The following is a 14,063-nucleotide window of genomic DNA, read 5'->3' on the forward strand; positions in this document are numbered from 1 at the left end:
CTTGAAAAATTTACACTTATAAAACTACATGAATGTGTAATAATGTTTGCTTTAAATAAAGAGCTCATCGGTTACACCAAACTTTATCATGCTTGTTACATTTTGTAACTATATATTATAATTTATAACATATCATCAATAAAATAGTTGTAGAAATTTTTGAATTTTCATGGAATAAGGGCAATTTGGGTAATTCAATATCCAACGGTACTTTTGTTACAAACAAACCTTATGGAAGAAACAAAAAATTCAATAAAGAATAACGAGAGAGAATATTGGTTAACAGTATATAATATGAGACAAAAACTAATAATTGAATTTACAGTAAAAATATTTTAAATTTAAATAACAACACGGAGTATTTTCAAATTAAATATAAAAGGAAGTAGAAGGTTCAATTTTAAAGTAATTTGTTGTCAAGATGATGGATTTTGACACAATAATGAGAAAAATAACAACATTATAAAATATGTCTCTGTTAATGACACATTAAATTAAATTAATAACTGGTAGTATTATATATATTTTCAATAATTGAGGTAAATTAATGATGTAGTAGCAATATGAAATGCAATAGTCGAAATATACACACATAAAATTAACATGGACTTCACGCTAATTTGCACATATTTTTATCAAGTATTTGTTAATTTTCATCATCGTAGATATAGAGTGATTTTATACGTCAAAACCTAGACGAATGAAGTAACTCACCAAATAATTTTTTTTATGTGTTAGGATTTGAAATTAATCTCCCTTATATTTATAATCGCTAAGCCGTATAAGTGCACACAAAAATACTAATGGACAAATAATTTTTAACACATGAAATACAAGTTATTTTTAATATTATTTTGTTATGAATAACTTGAGTGGAAGATCTTTCAGAAACAACTTCTTTATCTCAATAAGATAGAGATAAAATTTGTGCAGCACCTTAATCTCTTCAGATGTCACCTAGTGAGATTACACTGGATATATTATTATGTTGTTTACATCGAGTATATTTCATGAAAATATCAAGTAATTAGAATTCAAAATATCACACATTGATTAATCAAATACAAGTTCAATAACCAAAAAAAAAAAAAATCCAAATCAGATCGATTCACGAAATGCATTTCTGGATATTTTCAATGTCCCAGTCACTTACGAAATGTAAGATATATTTAATTAAACTCAACAAGACTCATTCGTCTTTTCTTTCTAATAGATGATCAAAACTTCATTATCTCACCAAAAAATCAATAAAAATATCAAGCTAAGTCTGAGGACTTAACTAACCTACTAGTAACTTCTTGTTTTTTCTTAATCATTTATTTAAAGCTTGGTGGCTTAATTATAGTAGTAGTCTATTCTACTAGTACTTGGCATTATAGTGTTGACCACTTTGACATTAAACAAAATCAATGAAGAATCAACTTTAATTTGAATTTCGAAAAGAACCAGCTGATTTAATTTATTAGTGGGACCATAATTTTGACTTTGTTTTTTATTAATTCAAACCATAAAGTATATACCCTACATCAAAAGGTTTATAACATAAACAAAATCAATCATTAATCTTTTCCCATGATACAAACTCCTTTGTTGGTGTTTTTGAAGTACGAGGAACTATCATCTTTGTTTATCCAAATTTAACGTTATTTTGTTTTGCTCTTTGTAACCTTTTTAAACATAATCAACATTAAAGTAATGAATATTCAATTAATCCGTAGTAATTAAAGGGTACTGGAATTCTAATTAGTGATAATGACATACCAACATAATCAAAATTGCAAATTGTCTGTCAATTTGGCGTAAAAATGCCATCGTTTTAAGGTTGAATTCATCGACAGACATTTAAAGTTGACACTATTTTTTACACCTATAGTAGAGTAAATGGTACAATCAATCCTACTACAAGTGTTTAAATAATACAAGTCTCAACTGAAGTGTCTCAGTGAAAATTGATGTCAATTTTAGGTGTCAACCGTCTATTGCTCCAAAGGAGCCTATAAACTTCTGTGTTTAAATTAAAGCTTCCTTAATCATTTCTCCAACATGAATAGAAACAGTTAATCAAGTAGCATTACCCCACCGATGAGAGGTATAGTGGAATGTCACTGATCCATGATCTTTTAATTAGAAGTTTCGAGTTCAAAATACAAATATTAGAAAACTTTTCGAGAAAAGAGTGCAATACCTCCTTTTTAAAAGGCATTTGTATTACGAATTCAAATTAATCGAGAAAAGAGTGCAATACCTTTTTTTTAGTAGGCATTGGTATTACGAATTCAAATTAATCGAGAAAAGAGTGCCACATCTCCTTTTTAGAAGGTATTTGTATTACGAATTCAAATTAATCGAGTAAGCAGATTTCGAATTATCAAGAGAAAAGAGATCATGCCCCTATACTTATTGCCTATAGTATCTGTTTAAACTGGATTTGATCTCTACAAGTAATTGATATTGTGATGTAACTTGGTAGTTAAGTTAGGCGACTACCGGTATGGAAAAAGAAACATTCAATCACACTATCATCCAACTTACGTTGTTTGGACTGTTCAAAAATGCCACCAAAAGTGTGTCCGATCCTCCAAATATAGTGCAGTTTTGAAAGATCCGACACAGATGTAACAACATTTTTAGAGAGTCCGAGTAAACTAGGATGGAAGTACCAAGTTACATCACAGTATCAATAACTTTTAGAAGTGTAATTTTCAAGGATACCGACTTCAACTTACTTGCAATTGACTACTTGTGGGTCAACTACTTTCCTAGTTGAGTAAATTTCACAGCATTGCAAGATATTTATTATTTCTCTTTACTTGTTTGGTTGGAGTTGTGGGTCTTTTTCTAACAAATATTTGGTGACCCGGGGAAGAAATTCAGGACAATATGGTCTCTTTCACTTGCAGGTGCAGCCAAAAAGCACAAACCAAAGTGGAATAGACCAACTCACTGGTCCCTGGTACCAACCCACAGTATTGAAATGGACTCAAATATATGTGATCTGTGAAAGAATCTGAGCGTCCAACCCAAAACGTTAAGCCAATGGGGTGGGGTCTCCCCTTTGGAGAACCTTACACAATCAATGAAGGACAAGTGTAGTATTATTTAACAGGATTGGACCACGAGAAAATATATCTCTATGAAGATTCCACCTCTTACAGACCAACTATTCTTTCTGCACTAAGTTTCAGGCAAAGATCACAACAGTACCAATAGAATGTCAAGTTTCACAATGTATCATCAGAAATTGGTTGGTTTTACTTGTAGTATGTATGTCCAATCAATAAGATAAAAGAGGGTGAAGAAAAGCATATTATAAACAGCAGCAATGTCTACAAACTCAGCTTTCTGAAATTTATTTGATCATGGGGAAGCAATATGCTCTCTGATACAGCTAATAGATGTGTGAACATGGTGCTTTGAAAAGAAAAAAAATGGATTTTTAAGTTATGAATCCCCAATAATCAGCCACCATAAGGCCGGACCCTATCTTGGGCACATATGTATTTCTCGGATGTATGCAGAAACATCAGAATGTTCAATGCAAGATCTAGGCATATAACTCGTCAACATTACACTCTCCCAGATAAACTCTTATGCTCTGAGGAGTACCACAATTACCTTCGGCAATAAGAGCTCTGTCATTAGCAGCCATGTGTGCAATAATCTTATAGATCATTTCAATCTGCCAAATGGCAAAAGGGTAGTCAGCAATTTGCAACCTTTGTATGTGTAAATAAAGAAAAAATGAAGGAAGCCATATAGAGATGGATCATACATCGTCTTCACAATGGCAACGTTCAGCTATTTCATCCAGAGTAAGTGGTTCAACAGGCTGTTTACAGCTGGAGAAAGAAAATAACATAGTTACTAGCTGTCGTCTCACCAAAGAGAGAACTCGAAGGAAAAGAATTTGCATCAGTATTTTTCAACCCAAGCAAGAATAATGAGAACCAAGATCCCATCGACATACCTGGCCTCATTAAGTACTTGAAGGACACGCTTTTGAAGCGCAAGAACTTCTCCAGCAGCTTTTTTCCCAGCTTCCACACCTGACGCCATAATAGATGTTAGTTGGCCTTGCATGAATAGGACATAATTAACTTCAATTGAATTAGCCAAGAGGAAATGGTTGAACCCCCTTTACAATTTGAACGGAAGAAAATGACCACATGAAGATCTCGTGTTTTATTTTCAGATCTTATGTGTTAATATAAACATCACTAGAGAGATCTTGACATAAAACTAAAACAGAAGAAGTTGTAATGGGCCACAAAACCAACTGAACCAGTTAGCCAATATGGTATCCTCGTCTGGAAGTCTTATCCAATTACGATTCAACTATGATACAGGATAGACAGAGACTTGTGGTTTAATTAGCGCTGGTTTACATAAACAAGCGTTAGCATTAAGCTCTCACTGAAGTCCATTTAAGGAACAAAAGGATAAAGGAAATACCAGGTTGATGATAAGCGTTAATGTTGACAAGTGAAGCATAAATCCCAACAGCTCGCTCGTAGAGTGCTACTAGAGCTCCAACAGATCTAGGTGTCACTTCCTGCACAGTGACTGTGATGGACTCCCGATCATTCGAATACAGAGCTGACCTTGTTCCCTGAAAAACATGGATCAACCTTTTGAATAAAGCTACAAATAGCAAGAAAAATAAAACACAAAAGAACAAAAGATCGTTACTGTGTAAGGAAAAATGTATGTAACATAAATAAAAAATCATGAGATTCTGTGATAAAGGCCATGGGTCAAACATTCACAAAAATCTCTTTTGGTACGGTAAATTTTTTATTAACATCATTACCAAGGAAGTACTGACAAGTTTAAAAAGTATACAAAAAGCTGGGAATTTTTTCACACAGTGCCTAGACAATTCAAACTTCTTTACAAATTAATCAGAAACTTGTTCTTTTTAGTAGAATGCTAAAAGATTGTGTCATCTCAATTATCTTCTGTTCATCAACTATCAATTGTATAGTAGGTCAGTTTATAGAACATTCAACATCTCACTGTAATGAAGCCTCTAGAACATCTTGCATTTCTTGCACTAAACCTTCACTCCCGCTTCCGATCTCTCTACTAAACTAAAATATTACTAGAAGAACTAACCTGTAACATTCCAAAGAGGTAGTCACCACAAGTAACACCAGGTTCAAGCTCCCAATCATGACCAGGGGGCCTATCACGCAATACTTCAATAAATGTTGCAAAGAAATTGTGCACACCTTCTCGTAGTTGTTGAATATAGCTGGAAACAAGAAAAAGAGGAAACTAAATTTACGGTGAAACTATGACCAGTTAGAAAATACTTAGACAAGCTTCAAAAGAAAGTACACCAGCCTCTGTATTTTCATTTTCTTGTTTATTTTTTCTTTAGTGATGAGTGAAAAGTACAATTTAAACTTACGCATGTTGATCTGTGCTCCCTTTGTTTCCATAAACACTGATCCCTTGATTCACCTGTGAATGGAAAAAAATAGTATAAACATAAACACCAGGGAATCTTATTCACAACTGAAATTCTATCAACAATCTGAATTGGTGAATGAAGGGAGATCTTATTCATAACTGAACTTCTATTAATAGCCTAGTCAAGTGGAGAAAGGACAAAGCAGGTACACAAAAGATACTATAGGATCTGTTAGAGTGGGTTAGAGTCCCACATTGGTTGGGGAATGGACAGGTGGTGTACTTATATGGACTTGGCCAATCATCTGCTCATGAGCTAGCTTTTGGGGTTGAGTTAGGCACATGTGTCATATCTTTACATGGTATCAAAGCTAGGTCCATACCCATTTTGGGCTCCTGGTCCACGATCCAGTTGGGCCTAGGAGTGAATGGGGGGGGGAGGGGGGAGGGGGGGGTGTTAGAGTCCCACATTTGTTACGTTGGTTGGGGAATGGACTAGTGGTCTACTTATATGGACTTGGACAATTCTTTCCTAATAAGCTAACTTTTGGGGTTAAGTTAGATCTAGGTGCCAACCATATCTTTACAAGATTAAAAAGAAGTAATTACAGGGTTCCTTTTATGAGAGGTGGTTGTCTTAAGTTGGTGCACGTCTGGGGTTACATGAGTAAGTGGAAATGCATCTATTCTGTGTGGTTTTAATCTGAAAAAATTAAGAGCTGGAAACTATAGGAAATATACCCGGTTACCGTCCAGGTCAAACTCTTTCCCCAGAGACTCCATGACAAGCTGCTGTAAATACCTACTGAATAGTAATAAACTGTCCTTGTATGGGAGGACAACCATATCCTGCAAGAGATAAGAAACAGCATATCCACATTGTCAACTACACAACTATATGTTCCTCCGACATCACAACCACAAATCTGAAGGTGAACTAGACCTTGGATCCAACTCCATCAGTTGCCCAGTACCAACACAAAGCTAGAAGTGCTGCCGGGTTATCCCGAACCTGATGACAAATAATAAGTTGGTGCAATAGCAATCATCAATTTGTTCATAAGTTGGTGCAATAGCAATCATCAATTTGTTCTAGTACAAATCAAAGACAGATTCTTGAAGTATAAAAATAGATAATGGCCCATCTTATGTATTCCTGAAGTCAGCCAAAAAAAAGAAACTATAGCTCCTATAATTCTACAAGGAAATTTATTTCAATTGTATGTACTTGGAAGATTGACTAGTTATTCCCAAAACTTCAAATACAAAAGAGTATTTTATATGCCAAAAGAACATGAAAAAGGCCATATAGTCGTACCACAGTGGTCCTGTTTGCTTCGTCCATCAATGCAGCACCAGCAAGCATCTCTCTAATATCAATTCCCTGGAGTGAAAATATATATGAGGTGTAATGTGACACAAATGTTCTAAGACAAGATGAAATAATTCCCTGTGTCTCATTCTATGCAACAAAGTCTGGCTGACCTTGGATTGTAAGTGTTATCCTACTTAAATAATACATGCTTGGTAAAATTAGAAGTTTTAAGAAGTTCTGGAGGTTGTATATAAGTCAATTTGATAAAGACAATACCACACCAATCATCACATTCATTTACACAAATGCATTTGAATTTCTGAAACTTGTGAGAGTTACATGAAATATTCGTTCTTCTAGAATTGAGTCGAGAAGTTTGGGAAGTTTAAATCAGTGAATTGTGATATATAAACAAACTGAGATTAGAAATGTGACTTTAGGAGTGTCATACCTGAAGTGCAGCTGGAAGTAAACCAACTGCAGACATTTCAGAGGTTCTTCCACCCACCCAATCAAACATAGGGAATCTGGCCAACCAACCCTCAATTCTAGCAGTGTTGTCAAGCAATGAGTTTTCTTGTGTAATGGCAACACCCTGCACATGAGTGGCAGTAAGCAACAATGAGAAGTGAGAACTATTTAAGAACAATGCTATGCACAGTCTGCAATGTATACTATAATGGAGAGTGAACAAAAAGACGGAACCAGAGGATAACAGACCAAGCAGAAACTTTTCATAGACCTACTAAAACTCCTAAACCAGTAGATGCAGATTAAACAGAGGTAAGCCGGTCATTATGTTAATTTAACTCTCTTACACAGAACTTTCATTTGCTTAACTAAATACGATACTCATCAGAAAGCTACTCCACCTTATGGCTAAAAATTATGAAAGCAGAAAAAAGAACCTGAGGTCAAAACCTGTTTTGCGAATATCAGGCCAGCTTCACGGAAGGCCTTCTGAACTTCTAGCAAGCCATTTCGGGTTTCTGGAGTGCCTCCACTCTAAGTAACATAAAAAGATCAAAAAGAGCATCAGAAAATCCTCTATTTAAGCAGCCCCCAGCGCTTTGGCATAGTGGTGAGAGTGCAACGTATGATGTGTAGGTTAGTCGCACGTCACGGGTTCAAACACTGCCGCAGAACAAAAGCGTGGTGTTTAAGTGGAGGAGGGTCGAGGAGTTGGCTCATTATCTTCCGAGTTCCGAACCGTGCGTCACTAGCCCTTGGAGATCTCTTGGTTATCAAAAAAGATTCTCTATTTTTGTTAAGGAAAAAAAAACAGAAACTAGATGCATAACCACCTTTGAAATAACAATAACAAGTGTTGAAGCCAGCTCAGCGCCAAGTTGCGCAATTTGATGATCAATGCCTGCTGGATCTGTGTTGTCGATAAATCTTATCTGCCAAAAGATGATAAAGCATGGTATAGATTAAAAAAAAAGGTAAGCAAGAGTACTACACATGTATACAATAAGGAAGATTTATTATGAACTATGTAAAAGACAATTTATATTTTAAATCCTTCATCATTAAGTTTTCAGCACAAGTTACTTAGCATCGTTTTGACTTTATCTGCACTCTTAATGAGAGGAAAACAGTTCAGTGGAGAACCCCATTAGTGCTTTTCAAATAAGAGAACAATATCATCATGATCACTACAGATGCAAGAATAAGGGATAGGATTAAGTCAAGTCACTTGCATTGGCTTTGATGTTGTGCAGCACCAGTTTAAGCAAAGGTGCACATTAGATGGCGACATACTGGAAATTTTATGATATAGGTACTCACAACATGTTGATAAATATGCTCGATATAGGAAACTGACTAAGAAGACATATTCCTCTTTTGTTCTCACGGGATTTGAAGTTGAGGAAAATTTGGTAATACACCTAAATACTTTACTGCTAAAAGAGTGAGTTCAGTTACCCCAGAAATTTCAAAACACATCAATCACTGATATTTGAACACAATTGCCACTTACCTTCAGAGGAGGGTTGTCAGGTGCCAATGCCTCAGCCACAAATTGTGGTCCAAGAGCTGAACCACCAATTCCAACGGAAAGAATTTGCGTAAATCGGCCACCAGAAGGAGTCTTGATCTGCAAAGTAGATGTCGTAATTCACAATAAGTTGACCAAGCTTTGGGATACAACAGCCCATAATCAATCAAAGGAGCCAAAATATGCTTTCAGATGTTGAGGCTTAAAAGGATTTAGAAGTTAGAAACATAAAGTACATAACAACTCTAAAGTCAAAAGCTCCTTATAAGCTCATTACTACTTACTATTTCCATTCCCAAACAATCACTGAAACTACATTACTCGTATCCTACAAATTTTTAACTATATCAACTTGAAATGCCTCTAGGTTGATCAAAAACAAATAGAGATCATCAAAAATGGCCAAAGTTAAGATTTTTATAGCTTAAGATTATTTGAGCCGACCGAAAGGCAATCAACTACACCTCAATTGCAAAATCAGCTTTACAAGTGCTCTATTTCAACACAAATTAGGGGTTCTTAATGCAGCACAAAAAAAGCAAATAAAAGGATGGACTTTTAGCTGAAACTCAAAAAGCAGAGTTGACACCAACTGACCTTACCACTGACGACATCATTTGCAAACTGGCAAACAGCTTCAAGAGTATTCTCAATCTGCAACCTGAGAAATGAGTTGGGAGCAAGATGAGGACTTCTCAACCAATAGTGACCCACCATTCTACCCTCATCTGGGTTTGCAATAGCTCCCTTCTCCAAATCCACCATATCCTTAAACGCCTTTTGCAAACGAGGCTCCATTTCCTCAAGAAACCCATCAGTGAATCCAACTCGACTAATATCCAAATACAAACCCAACTCCTTGTGCTGATAAAGCCAGTCAACATATCTCTTCCATAGAGCATTCGGGTTTTTCTCCAACCCAACATTCTCCTTCAACTTGTGAACAACGTCATTGTTTCCGGCCGACAAGCTCGCTGAAACCTCACGCGCCACCGCGTGAACATGGAATCTTGATTTGTTGGGCAAATAAATTGAACCCAATTGGGAAGAAGTGATTCTGTGAATGGATTTCACTTCAGATTTGAAAGATGAAGAAGGTGAGTAGATGCTAGAGAGAGAAGAAGAAGCCATTAATTCACACACCCAATTAAAAAAATAGCTGTAAAAGCAAATTAGGAAGCGATATAAACAAAGAGAAAGAGAGATCAAGAAGCCATAGTTGAAAAAAAGAAAGACCCTTTTGGTTTTATTTGGCTTTTGGAAGGTAAAGGGGGGTTCTTTGTATACTATACTAGTGCTGTGATGGTCATTGTTGGTTGATATTTTTTACTTTTTTTTGTATACAGGGTATGTATGTGACAGTATTAAATTTTTTCGAAGTGTAAAACAAGAAGTTGATATGGGGTTGGTGTCTGAGATTGGTTGGTGATGATTTGGGTTTTTTTGGAGGTATTGGTGCTATTTTGTGGTAGTCCAAGGACATGGGTCGGCTTCTTGGATATTCTTCTTCTATGTTGTTTGATTCGATCGGTTTCTTCTTCAACAAATATCATGTATCTTTAGTAGGCATTTTGGACATATTTCACCTCATATTTGGTAGTTCTAGTGTGGTGTTTGGACCAATGTTGGTGTACGGAGGATGCTTAGATAGATGTGTGGATATACTAGGAGAGATATGATTAGGACTGAAGTTATATGAGACAATGTAGGAGTGACCTATGTGGTGGACGATACGAGGAATGTGAAGCTGAAATGATTCAGGCATGCAAGGAGGAGGTGTGAGAGGTTAGTTGTAGAAGGAGCTAAGAGAGGTAGAGGTAGGTCGAAGAAGAATTGAGACGCGGTGATTATACAAGATATGATATACATTTAGCTTACTAAGGAAATGACCCTAAGTTGAAAGGTGTAGAGATCGAGGATTAGGGCACAATGTTAGTACTGTAGGTAGTTGATGTTGGCGCTCGCCCCATCTCCTCGCAACCTTATTATTAGTAGTGTTTAGTATTTATTTCTTCAAAGTTTTACTATCTCTTGCTTCATTTCCTTTGAATCTTGATATAATTTTTGTCATATTATTTTCTTGCAACTCTACTTCGCTATCGGAAACAACCTCTTTATCCCATAAAGGTAGAAGTAAGATCTACATACACCTTACATCCCCATAAACCCTACAAAATTCTACAAAAAACAAATTGAAGTATCAACAAAGAAAAGAGGTGTGTGATGAATTTAAAATTTATATTTAGGAGGTTCAAGATTCTAAGTTTTTGATTCAAAACTTAATATGTAGAAATAATTTTATACACTTGTGTATCTTGATCTATGTAAAAAAATGAAAGAATTCACTACCAACATTTCACTCTTTAGGTGTGCCTCTACTTGATATCCTTCAATGTATACAATAGGTAACAACTAACACAAGAGATGTGCAATTAATCCTCTTCTCTTCTCTTCCTATGTGAAATTGGCAAATGTTGTCACTTTTGATTGAGGAACATTTGCTTCAATTCCTTTTGCATTATGGGCCACCTGATTTGGATGTGTTGCAACCATTCAAATTGTTCTACCTTGTCATAGTCCAAGTAGTTAATGAGATCAACTTGTGCTTCTATTTCAATTCAACTTTAATAGTACCATTTTATTTACATAGATTTTGTTAGACAAAAATCAACTTTTTCTTCTCTTTCTATAGTTGTAATTCTTTACGTGAACCTAATAGTAGTAGTATTTACCGACAAGGATTTATGGTGGAGTGATAAATACTCTTTCATTCTTAATCAAGAGGTCTCGAGTTTGAGTCCCCTTCGGTACGGAGTCACCTTAAGGAGCACTCTCAATGTGGGACTTCCCAGATAAAAAAATAGTAGTAGTATTTTGTTTTCCATAATTCCCAAGATAGCTAGTGTTAATTATTAGATGATTGGTTTGTGTTAATTTTTTTTTTTACTTTGATTATTATTGTATTATTTTGTTGTAGTTGTATCGTGTTATTTTTAATATTTGTCATAACTTCTGCACTTTCATATTTCTTTTCAAAACTTTATTTTTACTTTTTTTTTTCTTGAGTTGACGATCTATCTGTAACAATCTTTCAACCTTTTAAAGATATGGAAAGATTTGTGTACACATTTCATTTCTCATATTACACTTGTGAGTATATTATTATTGTAGCATTATTTTTTTTCTCTCTTACTAAGTTCACAAATCTTTTTTATTTTATTCCAACCAGTAATGAAAGAAAAAAGAAAGAAGAAATAATTGAATGTCACCTACTCCATTTCTTAAATTTAAATACATGTCTTAAAAAGAAAATCATGGTAATTCACTATCTCAAAAGGAAAAAAATAAGAAGGATTCCCCCGTAGACTAATAGTTTAGTACTAACATTTTATTATACAGAATAATTCATGTACTCATCGTTAGTCAACTCTATGGTTTCATAATTAAAAATAATAATATTTTTAGAGCTCGTATAATAGCTAATAATTTAAATACTGCATTGTCAAAACGTCAATTATATCAAATCAAATTATATATTTATGATTCTTTTTAAGATAATTTATATATATATTTAAAAAGTACTTGATTTATAATCAATATTGACAAATTTCATTATATTTCTATAAAAAGCTTTGAAGACTCAGTTTATTAATTAGAATAACCAAATATTTTTGTGATAGTACATTTTATTTAAGTTTGACTTTGATGATTTCAACTTCAAAGTCGTATAGTTGAAATATATAATTTCACAATTTTGAATTCCAATCTCACACCATTAGAGTTTATTTTAGATGTTTTTAAATCAATTTTTTTTTATAATATTTGAATAAAATAAAAAAATATTTTTAAGTATCAAATATCCATAGTTAAGGTTCGTAAGACCACAACGTATGACTTAGGCTAATAGTCATAAATTTATAAGTCCATCTAAACAGGTTCTAAATTCAATTTCTATATGCTTTTTACTCTTAAAATTAAGTTTATTATTTAAAGATACTAATATAACTTGTGAAATATTACGACAAAAATATAAATATATAGTATTAAATTAAAAAATTCATTATTCTGAGGAGATAATAAAAATTAAAAAACAAGGACTTTGAAAATTGAAATGCCAAAAACACCAACAGGTATGCCTAATTAATCGATTTTTCCTTATTTTCTTCAATTCAATCTCTTTTTTTGGTTTGCCTCTTTTGTGGGATTGTCTCTTGCCTTTTCGGATTAGATAAAATTCTCTCATAATTTTTCTCATCTTAGCGGGTATCTAGACCTGCGTTTTATTATTTTTATCTAGATAAAACTTTAAAAAAAAAACAATTGTTACATATCCACGTAATTGTGTGGATGTTTCTCTTAATCTATCCTAACGTAATGTATCCATTTATTATATTAATTAAATATTATAGTAACGTATTGTCAAATGTTGTAAAAGGATGGTTTAAACATCCTATAAAAGGTAGTCTTCACCCTTAGGAAATATACACTTGGAGAAGATTAAATAATATTCTCCCCTCTATACTTCTCATCACAATTTGTCTTCCTTACTTGTTTAGTATTATTATATTTTGCTCTCATTTTACAACACGTTATCAGCACGAATCTCTAACCAATTAAGACCTACTTAATTCGGAATTATCTTTTTCCCAAAAAAGTTAATCAATTTTCTTTCCGAGTCAGTTTTCATCATGTCGAATTTANATTTATATGTTTATAACATATCTAATAGGACTTACATAAGTCTTTGATCAACGATTTAATATATAACTTGCTTTAGGTATTTGTATGATACTTTACTAGGCATAACAATCAATATGTTTCATGTTTATATTTTTATGTTGTTTATATGCTAGTAACTTATAACTCTAAATTAAATACTAGGATATATGATAACATGCTAATTAGAATAATCGTAAGTATTTTAATTTCTTGTCATAAATTTATGATAGCTATTGGTGTGTCATAAAGAATAATAGTATTATATTAAATATGACTTAAAATCTTACGGTAGCTTTGGCGTTAATAACTATTGAACTAGTAATAAATATAGTAAAATAATTAGAATATATATTAAATTTACCGTTTCATACTTTATGAGTTTGCATGCTTTTGTAACATCCCATATTCATGCATATGATATATTTTATACTAATTCTTAATCATTTGAAATATTAATTTATCTTCATCATAAAGAAATCAAAATCATGTTATTAACTCAACTATTTTATGATAGTTTTCATCATGTCGAATTTATCAAAGCTTGAATTTGTGGCACTTGACATTTCTGGAAAGAACTATTTGTCATGGGTACTTGATGCTGAAATTCACCTT

General features: G+C 33.5%; 1 protein-coding gene across 1 annotated transcript; it reads right to left on the minus strand.

Annotated features, from left to right (window-relative positions):
* Positions 1–3,293: 3,293 nt before the first annotated feature.
* LOC125854520 (glucose-6-phosphate isomerase 1, chloroplastic) lies at positions 3,294–10,115 on the minus strand. The gene is made up of 14 exons (XM_049534097.1): positions 9,330–10,115; positions 8,715–8,831; positions 8,035–8,133; positions 7,652–7,735; positions 7,182–7,325; positions 6,734–6,799; positions 6,359–6,427; positions 6,157–6,264; positions 5,414–5,466; positions 5,116–5,254; positions 4,453–4,609; positions 3,968–4,046; positions 3,773–3,839; positions 3,294–3,679 (listed from the first exon to the last, which is right to left on the minus strand). The coding sequence occupies exons 1-14, from the start codon at positions 9,861–9,863 to the stop codon at positions 3,545–3,547; spliced, it is 1,851 nt and encodes a 616-aa protein (XP_049390054.1). The 5' UTR covers positions 9,864–10,115; the 3' UTR covers positions 3,294–3,544.
* Between the last annotated feature and the right edge of the window lie 3,948 nt (positions 10,116–14,063).

This window comes from Solanum stenotomum, chromosome 2 (genome assembly GCF_019186545.1).
Source record: "Solanum stenotomum isolate F172 chromosome 2, ASM1918654v1, whole genome shotgun sequence".
NCBI lineage: Eukaryota > Viridiplantae > Streptophyta > Magnoliopsida > Solanales > Solanaceae > Solanum > Solanum stenotomum.